The sequence below is a fragment of the Acomys minous genome (genome assembly GCF_964271855.1).
Source record: "Acomys minous genome assembly, chromosome: 2".
In the NCBI taxonomy this organism is placed as follows: domain Eukaryota; kingdom Metazoa; phylum Chordata; class Mammalia; order Rodentia; family Muridae; genus Acomys; species Acomys minous.
Genome location: NC_140484.1, coordinates 134,689,942 through 134,706,845, shown reverse-complemented (window position 1 = coordinate 134,706,845; position 16,904 = coordinate 134,689,942). Strand labels below are relative to the sequence as shown.

The following is a 16,904-nucleotide window of genomic DNA, read 5'->3' as shown; positions in this document are numbered from 1 at the left end:
CAATAAACAACCTGTTAATGCATATATGCTGTTCATACATACACACACACATGTTGTTCACACACATGTTCACACACACACATGTTGTTCACATATACATGTTGTTCACACACATGCTGTTCACACACACACACACACACACGCACGCACACACGCACGCACGCACACGCACACATGCACACAGCCAACTAGAAAATTATAAGTTGTGTGCCTATAATTCTAGCCCTTGGGAGACTGAGACAGGAATATACTGAGTTCAATAGTGAGTTGTAGGCAAGCCTGAGCTACAGTGTGAGACCCTGTCTCCAAGGTGAGGGCGGGGAGAAGAGAGACAGAGGAAGGATACCCAAGGAACCAAGGGCATTTCATTTTATCTATCAAGTGAGTATAGAGTAAGAAAAATTAAGTCAGTGTACTCTCACCTACTGAGTGTCAGACAGAGCAGTCACCAGCGACTGTCACAATAAGAATGCCAGGAATAATATTAACAAGAACTGGGTGGTTAGTGGTTGAAAGAATGAAGATGGACATGTTTCAAAAGACAAACAAAAGCTAGGCAGAATTAGTCAGGGGCTCAGGTAGGAAGAGGAGGCACCATCAATGCCTTTCCCTGCCCTGACTGCTCGCTCGACCCCATCCCAGAAAGCATTCCTAACACACCCCAAAGGAGGCCAGTGTTTGAAAGTAAGGGCATGTGCACACTCCAGTGCACAGTGTGGTATATGGAGACTCCCAGTAAGTAGTTGAACAGGGCTGGGTACAAGGGACAGACGTGGCTATGGGGTCACAGGTTGACGGACTGGCTATTGACCCAACAGATGCGTGAGAACACCTGGAAGCGATGGGTGAGGAGACACTTGATAAACTACTGTCTGCAGATAAGTCCCTCCCTATGCCTAGCTTGTCTCTGTCAGGAGCTGCTCTCACTCAGACTATTCCCCACCCTCAGGATCCTGGCGACCCGCTGAGGCCTTGCTAATTAGCTAAGTCAGAAGCTGGGAGGGAGCCTCACAAGTTCTTGCTTCCCCTCAGGGAGGAATGAAGGGAATTTAACTCTGGCGACTGAGGACTGACTTGACCAGTCCTTACTTCCCCTGCCCGTGTGAGTCCTGGTAAGTAGGAGAGCGCGTGCTTAGGGCGGCAGGGGTGTGGGGGAGGCTCTGAGGGAAGATAGCAATGAGGGCAACGGCCAATTCCACTTCCCCCAGTTCCTCTTACCCAGTGCTTCCCCACTTCCAATCCAGGGGAAAAGAAGGCCACGCGTCCACATTCCTAGTGTCTAACCTTAGTTGTCAGGACTTCTGAGGGTGGCCATGTCTCCTAAGCCATCTTCTGAGTAGAGCCCAGAGCCTAATCCGACTTATTCCTTTCCTTCTTGCATAAAGGTAAACAAATTCTAGACTTTTCTGACAGGTGTGCATCCCAAATGTCTCGTTCGTCAACGACCCATGTACAACTCCCTTCTCCTCTGCATGTTGACACAGCCACGTTCACCATGCAGGTCTGTGTGCCTGAGAGGACAGCAGGACAGGGTTTCTGTCAGCACAGACAGCACAGACAGCACCACAAAGGAACCCATTTTGTATAAGAAAGAGTTGTAAGACTAAACTTTCCTTTTTCTGGACAAACAGGAACTAAGATTGTATGATCTGTCTGCAGACTCAGGAGTACAATGTGTGCCTAAGCCCACTGAGCAAGGCAGCGGCCTTTCCTCTGTCCCCAGACTTCCTATTCATGTCCAGCATTTAGGGTCAGGCCCTGAGCTCACTTCTCGCATTTACTAAAAGAGGACATAAAGAAAAAAGCACCAAGCCCAGTCTGGTGATACATTTCTGTACCACCTCAGCACTTGGGAGGTGGAAGGAGAGGATCAGGAGTTCAAGGTCAACCTCTGCTACATAGTGAGTTTAAAGTCAGCCATGGAGGACATGGCTTTAAAAAAAATTAAAAAGAAAGAAAGAAGAATAAGAAAAAGAGCAAAAGAGTCATCCACACTGCTCATCAGCTTTATCAATTTCACATGCCGAGAAGCCAATATTATAACTCCCAATTCACAGCTAGGATCGAATAAATCCCTCGACATCACACAAGTGAGTGGCAGACCAGGCTCCCCCATGAAGTATCTCACTCCACCGTGCTGTCCTCCAGGAGCTCAGCACACCTCAGCTTTGGGCTGTGCTCTTCCCAGCCTGGCCGCCCTCCAGTGAAATGTTCTTTTTTCTTATCAGTGTCAGCTACACTTTTGCTGCCTCTTACAAGGTCAGGAACCCACACCCAGCACTCTGTCCTCTCAAGACCACATTTAGACCAACCCAAACTCCTGTCCCTAAAGCCTCCTCTAAAAAGCTAAGATTTACCTGGTGTGGTGGCACACACTTTCAATCCCTTAGGAGGCAGAGGCAGGCAGATCTCCAAGTTTGAGGCCAGACCTGGTCTACAGAGCAAGTTTCAGGACAAGCAGAAGTACATAGAGAAACCTTGCCTTTTAAAAAAAAAAACAAAAACAAACAAACAAAACCGCTAGGTTTTATAGATTAGATGGATTCTGGGTGGATCTTAGGAGGAACAAGGGAGGACTTTTCAGAGGGATGATGGTAGCTCCACAGAAAGACCTTTCTGAGGGTGGGATCTGCCCTACACTTAGACAGACTTTTGGCAAGATAGGTTGTTTCACAAGAGAACAGACACCCCAAAACAGGCTGGCCTTCAAAACAAAACAAAAACTTTATCTACAAAAGCCATTGTCCTTTCCAACAGCAGAGAGCTGTACTCAGACCAATGCACCCTGCAGGGAACCACATTCCTGCTGGAGGGCCAGACTCTCTTCCTGCTAGATTCCAGCAGACTCCTGAGCTCCACAGGTCTCTGGTGCCAAAGGTCACAGGTGCTGTGATCCAGGGGAGGCCGGAAAGAACACTAACGCTTGCAGTCCCCTCCTCTGACCTTTCTCACTGCCGCTGGACAATGTGAACTGTGAGCTGCCTCTGACCTCCTGAGGCTCTCTGAGAACCTCAGCCCTCCCCTTAGTTAGCCTCAGTCCCAGGATCCGCACTCCACGGCTCTCTCTCTGCTCAGACTTTGGGGTGAGCCTAGGATGGATCTCCAAATTAAAGGTCTGCAATTCTAAAGAGACAGCCGAACACTCGGGGTTGAGGAGAATGGAGCGTTTGGGTGATGGTTCCAGAAAGAACTAGAGGTAGGAAGAAGAAAGAGGCAGGGGAGGCAAGAACCAAAGAAACCGAGTTGCGTGGCTCCATCAGATGGTACAGTCATAAAAGATAACAGAGAGAAACTGCCTCACCCCTTATTATCCTCTTTTTATATTATATGAAGTACTCTGAAGCCAAGTGGAGAAACAATCCTAATATAGGGAGGAACTAAACCCCAAGGTGGGGATGAGATGGGAGAACGTGTTGGTTCGTGCTGGTAAGAGTTGAGTCTGGGCTATCAACAGAATGAAAAACCACAGAGGTTTGTCAGGGTCCCCACATTATTCCTGGAGGACTGTTGGGTCGTCTTGCTTGCTTGCTTGCTTGTTTTAAATGGCAACTGCCTAGAATGTCAGCTCGCCAGCTCTCTGCTGAGAACAAGTGCTGTAGATCACGGCACACGTGTAAAGGATGTAATTTAAATCCACAGCTGTGTGTCTTTTGAAAGTAACCGCCCCCCCCCCACTCCCACTTGGCTCAAGATGAAGCATAAGCTTCCCACTGCTGTCACCCATCTCCCTTTGGGGTGAGGAAAAGGAAAACATCAACTCTTTCCCTCTGACTCCCCAACCTCACACACACCTTTCCGCCTCCTCAGGTGGGCACAGCTCCTGGTCAACAGCCGTGTCCAGCCGCCTCCTCTGTAACTCCTGCATAGCAAGACTGCTCAAGCGTGAGATTTTTCCCCCCACCTTGGCTTTTGTCACCTCAGCGGAAGCTGGGATGGAGAGGATTCCATTTTAGCACCCTAGAGCTTACTGCATTTTTAACTGCTGTCATTTTGATCTCATTCAGTACAATGGAAATTCATGCAAGACAAGAGACAAATACATTACTCACTGAGTGCTCCAAGTTCCTGGTATAGAAAGCAGCACGAAGTAGGTCTTCAAGGGCTCATTAGTGAAAAACATGGGAGAATAAACATGAGGGGCTATGGAAAGTAGTTATTTCTTAAAGTATCACACTATAAGTTAACGTACAACTCATTTCCTCCTTAGAAATGTGGTAGTTGGTGATTATGACTACACTCAGGCCAGCCTGGTGAGGGGCTGGGGCAGCGCCTAGCAGGGCCTTTCCGGGACTGAAGCCAGGTACCCTGCCCCTCCTTCTCCCTGGAGCCTCCCGCGCCCCCCAGCATCATGTCAGGGTGGAGCAACGGCACCTACAATGAGTCATACACCAGCTTCCTCCTGCTGGGCTTCCCAGGGATTCAGGAAGCCAGAGCCCTCCTGGTGCTGCCCTTCCTCAGCCTCTACCTGGTGATCCTCTTCACCAATGGCCTGGTCATCCACACGGTGGCATCCCAGAGGAGCCTGCACCAGCCCATGTACCTGCTCATCGCCCTGCTCCTGGCTGTCAATGTCTGCGCTGCCACCACTGTGCTGCCTGCCATGCTATTCAGCTTCTCTGCCCGCTTCAACCACATCTCCCTCCCTCGGTGCCTCGGACAGATGTTCTGCATCTATTTTCTCATTGTCTTTGATTGCAACATCCTCCTGGTCATGGCTCTGGATCGCTACGTGGCTATCTGCTATCCTCTTCGCTACCCAGAGATAGTGACAGGACAGTTATTGGCTGGTCTGGTGGTGCTGGCAGCCACCAGGAGTACATGCATCGTTGCTCCAGTGGTGGTGCTGGCCTCCCGGGTCCACTTCTGCCGCTCAAATGTGATCCACCACTTCGCCTGTGAGCACATGGCTCTGATGAAGCTCTCCTGTGGGGACATCTCACTGAATAAGACTGTGGGGCTCACTGTTCGCATCTTCAACAGAGTCCTGGATATGCTCCTGCTAGGAGCTTCCTACTCCCGCATCATCCACGCTGCCTTCAGGATCTCATCAGGTGGAGCACGGTCCAAGGCCCTGAACACCTGTGGCTCCCACCTGCTGGTCATCTTCACCGTCTACTCCTCCACCATGTCCTCATCCATCGTCTACCGCGTGGCCCGCACCGCCTCCCAAGATGTGCACAACCTGCTCAGTGCCTTCTACCTGTTGCTCCCGTGCCTGGTCAACCCCATCATCTATGGGGCCAGAACCAAGGAAATCAGGCAGCACCTGGCAACTCTGTTCCAAAAGACTCAGCAACAGGTCTCCACTGAGAAGCCCCCAGTCCCCGCCCTCACGTAGAGAGCTTCCTGGCTCATTGTCTAGATTTGTGGATCCGAAAATCACTTCTCACTATTCAGTGAAGGCGGGGCATTCATCTGAGTGAATCATCTCTGGTATAGATTGTCTCAGCTATGGTCATCATCTTTTTGTGACAAGGCTCCATTCTATAGCCCCCGCTGTCTAGAACTCCTTAAGAAGCCCTTCTTAGCTTACCAAATGCTAGCAATAGAGGCATGAGGCTTGGTGCCCAGCTTATCTGCATCCATCTTTGAGAGTCTTATGTCCACTTTCTGAAGCCACCAACTACCAACTGAAAGCAAGTTCTGTCCCTCGCTCGTCCCTTCCCTTTGCATCTGCTTTATTCACTTGTTTATCTATGCATCCATAAAATGTTTGTCCAACATACGTCATTGTAATGCAATGATTGCAAAGAAAGAAAAAATTTGCCTCTGCCTAGAAGAAGGTCCCAAATCTATCCATTTATGGCAATATGATATTCAATAGTAGTTTATGTACAAAACTCCGTGGAGCTGGGCTGTGGTGGCACATGCCTTTAGTCCAGGCACTTGGGAGGCAAAGGCAGGCGGATCAATGTGAGTTCAAGGCCAGCCTGGCCTATAAAGAAAGCTCCAGGGCAGCCAGGTCTATTACACAGAGAAACTCTGTCTCGAAACACACCACCCCACACTACCCCATAAAAACCACAAAGCTCTGTGGAAAGGAGGAGGATTCGCTAAAGGTAGGAGTGCCTCACAGAGAAGGCGGGTCTCCATAGAGGAAAGAAAAGAGAGTGAAGATGTGGGAAAAGTTTGCAAAGCAGAAAAATCTTGGGGCTCAGGAAAGGAGGAAATCAGAATAAGATTTTTGGTTCTGCCACTCACAGGGGATAAGAGCACAGAGCAACCTTGGAGGCCCTCACCCCCACCCCCACCCCCACCCCCACCCAAACCTTTGCCTCCTAGTCTGCAGAATGGAGGCAGCATCTCCTGCCTGATAGAGACTGAGCTAGTTGAAGGAGAGCCAACGTATGATGCGTTCAAGGAGGTGCCACATGAATCTAAAAGAGCAGAGCACGAAAGCCAAGTCTTGAAAGAAAGACGGGCCCTTCCGTTGTTGAAAGGAAGGCTGAGGGCAGCTCTGGGGTGTCTCCATAGACCCTTAGTCCACGCACAGATTTCACTCAACTCTCAGCAGGTAGCACAAAGGAGCAGGAGCACTGGAGAGCGAGTCTGACCTCTGGGTACAAGAAGAGATGAGGTGGGGGTGCTCTGAATGAGTGGAAAACTTTCAAGTCCAAGAGGTCAGCATGGAATAGAAAAGGAGGCATGGGAGTGATGATCCACGGCAGGACCTTGTTTGTGGCCTGTATGGAGGTGAATGACCGTTAAACAAGGACATTAAATAGATCATTAAAAGGATGAGCTGCTCAGTCATTGCTCCGATTGGCTTCAGGGCCCCTCCCATACCAAAAGGTGTAGATATTCAAATCCCTTATGTAAAATGACATAGTAATCACATGCAACCTGCACATGTTCTCTCATATACTTTAATCATTTATAGATACTTATGAGACCTAATGCAATGTAAACACTATATAATTATCATGCTGTGCACTTAAGAAACCATAGACCCTGTCTAGAAAAACCAAAATTTTAAAAATAAAAATAAATCATAAACAGAAAGATCTATTTATGCACAATACAGATGCAATTTTTAAAATACTTTTCATCTGTAGTTGGCTGAATCCTGCATGTAGCATCTGTAGGTGGGGGCAGCTGACTCTTCTGTCATTCGGGTGATGGCTCGGCAGTCAAGAATGAGCCATGGGTGCTCTTGCAAAGAACCTAATTTTAGTTTCCAGCATCCATATGGCAGCTCACAAACATCTGTCACTCCGGTTCCAGGAGACTTAACACCCTCTTCTGGAATCTGTGAGCACCATACATTCATGGTGCACAGACATATATACAAGCAAACAAACATGTAAAATAAAAATAATTCTTAAAAATTTATTTAACTCCTACCCAGATCTAGCCAATGGACAGGACATTCTCCACAGTTGAGTGGAGAGTGGGGTATGACTTTCACACGAACTCTGGTGCCTCATATTTGATCATGTCCCCTGGATGGGGAGACCTGGTGGCACTCAGAGGAAGGACAGCAGGTTACCAAGAAGATACTTGATACCTTATGAGCATATACATGGGGAGGAGGTCCCCCTCAGTCACAGTCATAGGGGAGGGGAGTAAGGGGAAAAAGGGAGGGAGGGAGGAATGGGAGGATACAAGGGAGGGGATAACCATTGAGACGTAATATGAATAAATTAATAAAATAAAAAAATTATTTTAAAAATTATTTTTAAAAAAGAAAGCCATCGATTAGGAGCAGTGTGCAGAAGCATCAAGATTTAGCTTCTCAGAGAAATATCAAGAAAGTAACTTATTTGTCTCTTTTTCTAAAAAGATTTTGATTATCTTTATTCAAAAAATAAATGTGAGCTTGCACGTATGTATGTGCAGTACATGTGTGGGGATGTACCCACAGGGGCCTGAAGAGGATTTTGGATCTCTGGACTGCAGTCACAGATGGCTGTAAGCGCCTGATGTGGGTGCTGTTAACTGACTCGGGGTCCTCTGGAACAGCAGCCAGTGCTCTTAACCGCTGAGCCATCTCTCCAACCCCCAAAGAATTGTTTCCTATTACACATATTCAACTGAAACCTTCCTTTTCTCAAAAGGGCCTTGAGCACTTTAAATACAAAATGATGATGTTTCCTAACACGGTACCAACTAGTTGATGTGTATTTAAAGTAAACCTGTAAAACAACAACAATAAGGCCTAAAGTAAGCACTAAAAAAATAACAGAATGAAGAGAAACAGGTGCTTCTGGGTTTCTCCTCGGTCCCTCCTTCAAGTCCCTGGGAATGGCTCCCCTCTGGGACTCTCCTCTGGTCCTCCACATGGGCCCCAGGTATAATTAACTCTCCCTCCACAGACCCACAGAGCAGTGCCGTGGAACTGGGCACTGATCACCACCGACCTAACCTCTTTGGAGGTTAAATCAAGGCCCAGCAAGGGAGCGGCTCGGAGGCTATCACAGGCTGCCACGGTGAGGACAGAGTTATGGGGAGTTCGGAGGCAGGTAAACCTGAGGTTGGAGCCCACTTTACCTTTGACGAACTTGCATTGCAGCCCCATAATTTAATGCCTGCAGTAGGTTAAGAATGCTAGTTCGATTCTCTCCACTTCCCTATTTTCACCTACAGGTTAAGGTGAGAGAGTGTTAATCTCTTGAGGTCGCCACGAGCTACATGACAGACACCTAGCACTGTAATAAACCCTCTTACCTGGCTGTGAGAGTAAGACAGCTTAAATAAAGGGTTCCAGAGCTGCCTCATGAGCTGGGCGGTGGTGGCGCATGCCTTTAATCCCAGCACTCGGGAGGTCGAGCCAGGTGGATCTCTGTGAGTTTGAGGCCGACCTGGTCTACAAAGCGAGTCCAGGACAGTCAGGGCCAAAACAGAGAAACACTGTCTCGAAAAATCAAAAAAAAAGAAAAAAGAAAACCGAACAGAGCTGCCTCATGTAAGGCACAAGGGAAGCCAAGGGAAGGCTTAGAGTTGACGCTGGGCTTCTCTTGCTACGTGAGACTAATAAAGTCACTTTAAATCCTTGGTCCTATTGGGTTCAATTTGTGTTCATTCACTCAGCCTCAAAGAACTGCTTCAAGGTTTAATTGGTCCCTTTGTACACTCGCCTCCAGCACACTTTATAAATGGCCTGATATGTAGCAGGCTCCGTGCTGGACGGTGGAGCAGAAGTGAATAAGCCATGGTCTCCCCCACTCGAAATGCCTTCAGTCTAGTGAGGAGACATACTGTGAGAAAGGCATGCCGAGGGCTCAGCCTGGGAAGGGAGACAGAATATTAGAATCTAGGGGGCTATAAGAAATTAAGGCAAAGCTTATCTTCTACGATGACAGTTGAGTTTCATAAACTGGGAGACAGAGTAAGAAGTGTGAGATGCCCCGAAGACAGGAGGAAAACAACCATCTCTCACCTGGAGCGTGGCTACAGCAAACACATCCTTTGTGAGGATGGGGAAATGAGCATTTTTGTTCTTTGGGCTTTTGGTTTGTGTTGTTTTTCCTGTGGAGGTTATGCCTCTTTCTTCAGGACTCCCATGAAGTCCGCAGTCCTCATTTCAGCCCTCTGACTGTTCGCTCACATGGCAGCACTCTGCACATCGGTCCTTGCGGACAATCTAGCATCATGGACCTTACCCTAGTAGTCTGTAAGTTCATCCACCTTGAAGCCTCCCCGGAAACCAAGGCTCCTCCAGTTTCTGCCAGTTTGCTCCTGGCTCTCACCCTCCCTCCTCTCTCTCTTAAGTCTTCCACTGACACCAGCTGTTCTGGCTGTGCCTTGGGATGCTATCTCACACCCTCACACATTTCCATCTTCGGCTTCACTCCTTCATCTGAACTCTCCACTTGTACGCACAGCTATTGACTAAAAAACAAACTCTTCACTTGTGAATTGCTGAAGTACCCAAATGCCATTCATTAACTGCACCTTTAATAGCCTCAACCCACTTCCTCCCTTTTCAGGGTATGGCAACTCCAATATAATCATCATCGCTTTAAAACCTTAAAATTGTAGATCATTCTTTTTCCTTGGTTGGCTGCTATGTGATAGATTTGACTCTAGGAAGTTCTTCCTTTTTTCTTTCTTTCTTTTCTTTTCTTTTTCTTTTCTTTTTTTTTTTTTTTTTTTACTTTTCCTTGTTTTTTTCTAAGCTCTTTGTTGTCGAGTTTAAACGGCAGCTCCCTCCCCTCCATCTCCTATCCCTTCCTCACAGGGTCATTATTGTGCATAGTGTTTACTGACTGCCTCAGGGTCCCATGTCAAAGAAGTTCCTTATTAGCCAGGCCAGATGGCGCTGGCCTGTAATCCCTGCACTCGGGAGGCAGAGGCAGGCAGATCGCTGTGAGTTCAATGCCAGCCTGGTCTACAAAGCAAGTCCAGAATAGCCAAGGCTACACAGAGAAACCCTGTCTCGGAGCGCAAAAAAAAAAAAAAAAAAAAAAAAAGAAGAAGTTCCTTATGGAATCTACCCAAGGAATGCCAAGATACAAAACAGGAAAACAAATGATAGAGCCTATGAAAAGGACAAGATAACCTTGTCCAAGCCAAGAGATCGTTGGGCAGCCTGCCGGGCTTTTCTCCCTTCCGCCCTCTGGCATATCTGAGAAGGAGGACTGCAGGATCGCCCAGTGTCTTCCTGGCTCCTGCTCCCCCAGGGTTCAGTTCCCTCCTCTTGTGGACCACTTCTTGCCCCGCCCAGGTCTCGCTGTCACCATCCTCTACTGTCCTTTACAGGCTTGACTCTGCAGTCTTTCATCACTTTGCCACAAAGGCTGTCTGGCCCTCATCCAACCCGAACAATGATAGGTCTCCCCCAAATCTGCAGTGTTCTGGAATGTCCAGAAAGATACCCCAGGCTTGAGGGTGGGAATTCCAGACCCACCCTGTCCTGAGTTCTCTCTGGTGTGAGGGTTTGTTAGAAGACACGCCTCTTCTGGTATCCAGAGGGAGTCAGTCTTAGGCACGCAAGCACTGACAAAGAGCGAGGAGCACGCCGGGCCCCAGATTGCTCCACAACTGGCAAGGCTCCTCTGACCGTCAGGGTAGATAGCGTTGCTGCAGTGAAGTGACTAGTTGCTAACTCTGCCTGGCCATTTTCTGGGGATTCCAGACTTCAGATTCCAAAACCCAGCAAGTCCGAGGCAAACCTTGACAAGGTTCGAACCCTGAACTTGTGAGACCGAGAACATTCTGGGTGTAGATCCAGCTCTGTCGTTTATTAGCTGTGTGACTTTGGACTAGGCCTTTACCTCTCCATGTCTTGGCTTCCTTGTTGATGAAATGAAGGGTTTTTAATTATTTTTAGACAGAGTCTCGTTATGTAGCTCTGGCTGGCCTGGAACTCACTATCCACACCAGGTGAGTCTCAAACTCACAGAAGTCTGCTTCCTGAGTAATGATGGGTCTAAAGACATGCACCGCAATACTTATCAAAATAGAGATTTTTTTTATTTTACATTTATTTATTTATTTATGTGTATGAATGTCTTGCTCAAATACATGTCTGTGCATTTTGTATGTGCCTGGGGCCTACAGAGCTCAGAAGAGGGCTCTTTGTGGCCTGGAGCTGCAGTTATAGGCAGCTGGGAACTGAACCTGGGTGCTCTGCAAGAACAGTAAATGTTCTTAGCCCTCTCCTCAGCCCCAAAGTGAAGTTATTGTTGTTGTTTTTAAGTTAATTTCTGAAATCATTTGCAACATTTTCTGATGTACAGTCACTATCAAACAGATGCCACCTACATATACAGCCTTCTCTTACTCCTCATCCATCTACCCTGAAGCCAAGCCACAGGCAAGCTGTAGGCCTGTCTAGCAGCTCTGTGCTTGGCGCTCTGGTGAACTCTTCTTCCTGGCCTCACCCTGGTGAAGGGACGTAAGCTTCCTGGACAAGGACTGGCAGGAGATGCCGCAGTCAGACTACAGGAGCTAAGGAGGGACCAGAATATGCAGCCTGGTACTTTCGGATCAAGAAAACCAGTTTCCTCAGCAACTTCCCTCTGTCCTAGGCAGTGTACCTTGAGCACAGAGGTGAAGCCATTGTTCCCGGCTGGCTCCACTCTCCCCAGTTTGAAGCCCTACTTGGGTCCTGCCCAGGCTCCTTGGAACAAAGATCCTTTATATACTTTTGACCAAAAGGGTTTGTTTGTTTTTTCTTGTTTCGTCTCTGAACATTGTTTTTCCCCCCTTTCATATACCACATCTAATTTTCTGGCTTACATTTCACTCAACAATAAAACACCTGTGACATCCTACAACAAATATCTTATACATTTGTATTTTACAAGGGGAAGCTAAGAGCTCCCTGAGGACAAGGAATGTCTTATTCATCTGTGTGTGTGTGTGTGTGTGTGAGAGAGAGAGAGAGAGAGAGAGAGAGAGAGAGAGAGAGAGAGAGAGAGAGAGAGAGATATTTTCATTGTGTAAGCCTCAGGCTCTTAAAACAGCCATTTTGTTCCAACAGCCTCTGATTCTCACTCTCGGTGCCAGCCCAGGACCAAAGTCAATGGGTGAGAATGGAAATGCCAGCGTCTTCAACTTTTCCTACACCACCTTCCTCCTAGTGGGTTTCCCTGGGTTGCGGGAGTGGCGGCCCCTTCTGGTCCTGCCTCTTGCCTTCCTCTATGTGTCCATCCTTTCCGCCAATGCCTTAGTCATCCACACAGTGGTGGCCCAGAGGAGCCTGCACCAGCCCATGTACGTGCTCATCGCTCTGCTCCTGGCTGTCAATATCTGCGCTTCCACGGCTGTGATGCCTAAAATGCTAGAAGGCTTCGTGCACTATGCTAACCCCATCTCTTTACACGGCTGCCTGGCACAAATGTTCTTTATTTATTTTACTCTCCTTCTGGACTACAATCTCCTGCTGGCCATGGCCGTTGACCGCTATGTGGCCATTTGCCACCCACTCCGCTATACTGACCTGATGACCTCACACTTACTGGGCCTGATGGCCACTTTTGCCCTGACACGGAGCCTAGGGGTGGCAGTGCCCCTAGTGGTACTGACTGCAAAAGCTCGATTTTGCAGGACGTCCGTGATAAGGCACTTCACCTGTGAGTACATCGCGCTGCTGAGCATAGCCTGTGGTGACCTGACCGTCAACAACCGGGTGGGGCTGGCTATGAGGCTGGTCACCGTGACCTTTGACCTGGCCTTACTGGGAACCTCCTACAGTCGTATCATCTACGCTGCCTTCCGGATCTCTTCTGGAGGAGCCCGAGCCAAGGCCTTGCACACTTGTGGCTCCCACTTGCTGGTCATCCTCACCATCTACCTTTCTGGTCTCTCTACTTCCATTGTCTTTCGAGTGGCCAAAACTGTGTCCCAGGATGTCCAGAACCTACTCAGTGCCATATACCTGCTGCTCCCGGGAGCCTTGAATCCTCTCATTTATGGGGTGAGAACTAAGGAGATTCGGCAGCACATAGAAAAAATGCTCTGTGGACTGCAGTCACCCCCAGACATCAGGGAGAAGTCACAGACTGTGAGAGGGGACAGGGAGTTACCAGGATAAGAGGGTGTTTGGGGTTGAGAAGCTGGGCCTGTGTGTGGCCTGTGAGAACAAGAAGTAGGTGGTCTGTACTAACAGGCTGGGTGGGTCCTGAGCAGGTGACAGCTCGATGCCATCCTCCTGTTGCAGCTATGACTTGTTGAACTCTTAGAGCATTCTGTTATTATGCACCACCCTCGCCTCATAGAGTTACCTGTGTTTATCCTTCTAGGTTCATTTTGTCTTCTTTCCTATTTGGGGCAGGGGGCAGATCCAAAGGCCAGAGTAGTGCCTACCCTGTACCTCTAGAGCATCAAATGACCCTAACACCTAGGCCAGAACCCTGAGGTCTCCTGGGACACACAGACAAGGTGGTGCTACAGAGCCCAAATCTGAAACAAGACCAGAGTAGGCCCTGACCTGGGGACCTGAGTCTGACTCGAATCCACGTCAGGTCATTCTCTCAGTGGCAGTGTGATCTATGGTAACATTACTTCCTCACCAGGTACAGAGGCAATGTCTCAGGATCACTTGATCCCAGGAGTTGAATGCCAGCCTGAGCAACACATAAGACTCTCTATGTAATAATAAAGTAACTCTGTTGCTTAAGACTTCCACAGTCTCCTGTCATCTATGACCTTTAGGTATGTCCCAGAAATGGGCTATTGTGCCTGAATGCTACACAGAACCACCTGCAAACCAAGCTGGATTTTTTTTCTCTTCCTCTCTCTGCTAACAGACCATAGGAAATGCCTTAGGAAGCCATAAGTATAGATTAGGAAAGAGAAGTCAGTGTAGCACAAGCAGGGACCATGGAGTGTGAGTTGTTTTGTCCAACTTACTTGTGCCTTCAGTGCTTGCTCAAGCTCAGGATTGTATATGTTCTTCCACTTGATGACAAAACGCTGTGCATGCTCAAAATTATGGTTTGGTGAGTCAGACAACAGCCCTTTCCTGGTATGTAATTCATGATAAATGGTAACTTGGTGACCCACAGTTAAGTGTCCAGACTCTACTTAGGCTCACCACCAAGCCAAAAGCTGTTTCTCAGATGAATATATTCCCAGAGGATGTACCCAGAGGCTTCACCCCCAAGATCTGGGTCCTCCTGTGGTTGCCCTCGGGAATCCTGCCAACCAAAGGCTGCAGTTAACCTCTGTCTGTCACTGTGACTCTGCTGGATCACATGGCTCAAGGAGCACAGCAATTCCCACCGTTATCTTGGATCTGTGGCAGAGCCTTCTTCACTTGCTCTGGGCCACATTTAGGCAAACAGCTTTTCCAGTTACTCAGTAATCAGGCTAGACTAGCACACCCAAATGAGAATTTTGCCTCCTAAATCCAGAAGCCTGTTTAGATGTTCTTGTCCTACCCTTTTCTTTTTCTTTTTTCTTTCTTTTTTTCTTTTTTCCCCCCGAGACAGGGTCTCTCTGTGTTAGCCTTGGCTGTCTTGGACTTGCTTTGTAGACCAGGCTGGCCTCGAACTTACAAGGATCCACCTGCCTCTCTGCCTCCCGAGTGCTGGGAACTAAATTATGACAGAGCTGATGAATCAACATACCTTCAAAACAAGCTTCAAGGTGGCTGGAAAGATAGCTCAGAGCTTAAGAGCTCTTGTAGGGGACCCAAGTTTAATTCTCAGTATTCACATCAGGCGCCTAACCACCATCTATTATTTCAGCAGTCACTGAAAGAAGATGGTGTAGAAATCACCAAGTCGATATTGCCACTAATCTCCATCGTTCTAGGATGCAACTGGCTTTATTTTGCCATCTTTTGAGTGGCTAACATTTGCCTTTTCCTAGTACAACCGTCCTCCCACTATAGTCATAGGATAAAGCAGACAGTCTGCAAGCTGCAGAGGGTGTACCACAATCATGCATTCTAGAAGAGAGGAAATAACCACGGGATGGTTCTAGGAACCCTATTTAGACTGAGACATAACCCAGGAATGACTCCATGATCACCTGACCTCCACAAGCCTAGACCCTACCCACAGACCACAATGATCTGGGGGTACCTGAAATTGGTAGCAGTGTACAGCACCCTGTAAAAAGCCAGGGGGGAGCAGTGTGGAAGGCTTACCTCAAGGGAATGTCGTCTCCCTTTCATTCAAGGACTCTAGAGCTACAGACTTGACCAAACCTGGAACCAGGATGGGGAATTATAACCATTTATAGAATTCAAACTGGACTCTGTGTCCTTGGCCCCAACTTATCTGCTCATACAGGTCAGATAAGAATACAACAGCCCTCCCACCTATTTGGTTTCTAGGAACTCCCTAATTAACTGGCCCAAGCACAGATCTCACATACAAATAAGGCTGTGGCCTTGCCTGTTGTCCTTTCTGGTAACCAAGCATACTTTGCCTATGGGGTTGACTAAGACAGCTCTAGGAATTCAAAAAATATTTACCCAAACATAATCCAAATATGTGCTAATCAAACAGAGGCTCCAGTGACCAGACATGGCTAAGGCCTTCCACAGCAAGCAAGGCAGCAAAGCCTGAGACTCCAGTGACCAGACACGGCTAAGGCCTTCCACAGCAAGCAAGGCAGCAAAGCCTGAGACTCCAGTGACCAGACACGGCTAAGGCCTTCCACAACAAGTGAGGCAGCAAAGCCTGCGGCTCCAGTTTGCGGAGTGGCCTGAGTACAAGTCATTCTCAGTTCTCAGTACTAAAACCCACAAGGCATGCCAGTTACAAGAAACAAATAGAAACTTCCTCAAGAAACCAAGACATTTGCTCTCTTGGCCTGAGACATTAACACTGCCTCAGGCTACAGACATGGCCCTGTGGGTAGAGTGCCTGCTTAACATGCAACCCTGAATGTGAGGCCCAGCATTGCCTACACCAGGTGCAGTGCCACACACCTGCAACCTTCTCAGGAGCTGTGGGCAGGAAGATCACAGGCTCAGGGTTCCCTCAGCTACATAGCAACTTTGGGGCCTGCTAGGCTTCATGAGACGCCAGCTGTCTTAAACAGACTAAAAGCTAATGGGAAACATGGACAAATTAAGTAAATGAAATCAATTACTAACATCAGGCTATCAATAAAGATAAAATTGATTTTTTTTAAAGTATCAAATTCTGGAGCTAAAAGCATAAATGAAACATTTGCTAGAGAAATTAAACAGTTCTGAGAAAGGAAAAAAAATCAAGAAGCATAGGGACTGAAAATCAAAATTATTGAGTCTAGGAAACAGAAGTAGGAGGGAACACAATCCAAAGGGACCTACATGGCTGCCATTATGTGAAACCCAAATTCATTGAGTTACATGACAGAAAAAAGAAAAAAAAAATTAAAAAGCTGAAAAATGGCCAAAAACTTCTCAGATTTAATGAAACATATCAACCCACAAAAGTAGAAAATCCTCCCACTAAAACACATAAAGGCTTTACCAAAAAATATGAAAAGTACTGAGCATGATGGCACACACCTTTAAT

At 47.7% G+C, this 16,904-nt stretch overlaps 2 protein-coding genes across 2 annotated transcripts; both read left to right on the top strand.

Annotated features, from left to right (window-relative positions):
- The first annotated feature begins 946 nt into the window (after positions 1–946).
- LOC311590462 (olfactory receptor 52K1-like) lies at positions 947–5,573 on the top strand. The gene is made up of 2 exons (XM_084769467.1): positions 947–1,112; positions 4,208–5,573. Exon 2 carries the CDS (start codon positions 4,349–4,351, stop codon positions 5,336–5,338), a length of 990 nt encoding a protein of 329 aa, XP_084625593.1. The 5' UTR covers positions 947–1,112; positions 4,208–4,348; the 3' UTR covers positions 5,339–5,573.
- A 6,896-nt stretch (positions 5,574–12,469) lies between these two features.
- Positions 12,470–13,480, top strand: LOC311583746 (olfactory receptor 52E8-like; the record flags this gene model as incomplete). Its single annotated transcript, XM_084757586.1, has 1 exon — positions 12,470–13,480. The coding sequence occupies one exon, from the start codon at positions 12,470–12,472 to the stop codon at positions 13,478–13,480; it is 1,011 nt and encodes a 336-aa protein (XP_084613712.1).
- Positions 13,481–16,904: the final 3,424 nt, after the last annotated feature.

What these genes read in the sequence shown, in the direction of transcription:
- LOC311590462 (XM_084769467.1), top strand. Translation starts at nt 4,349, where the DNA reads ATGTCAGGGTGGAGCAACGGCACCTACAATGAGTCATACACCAGCTTC.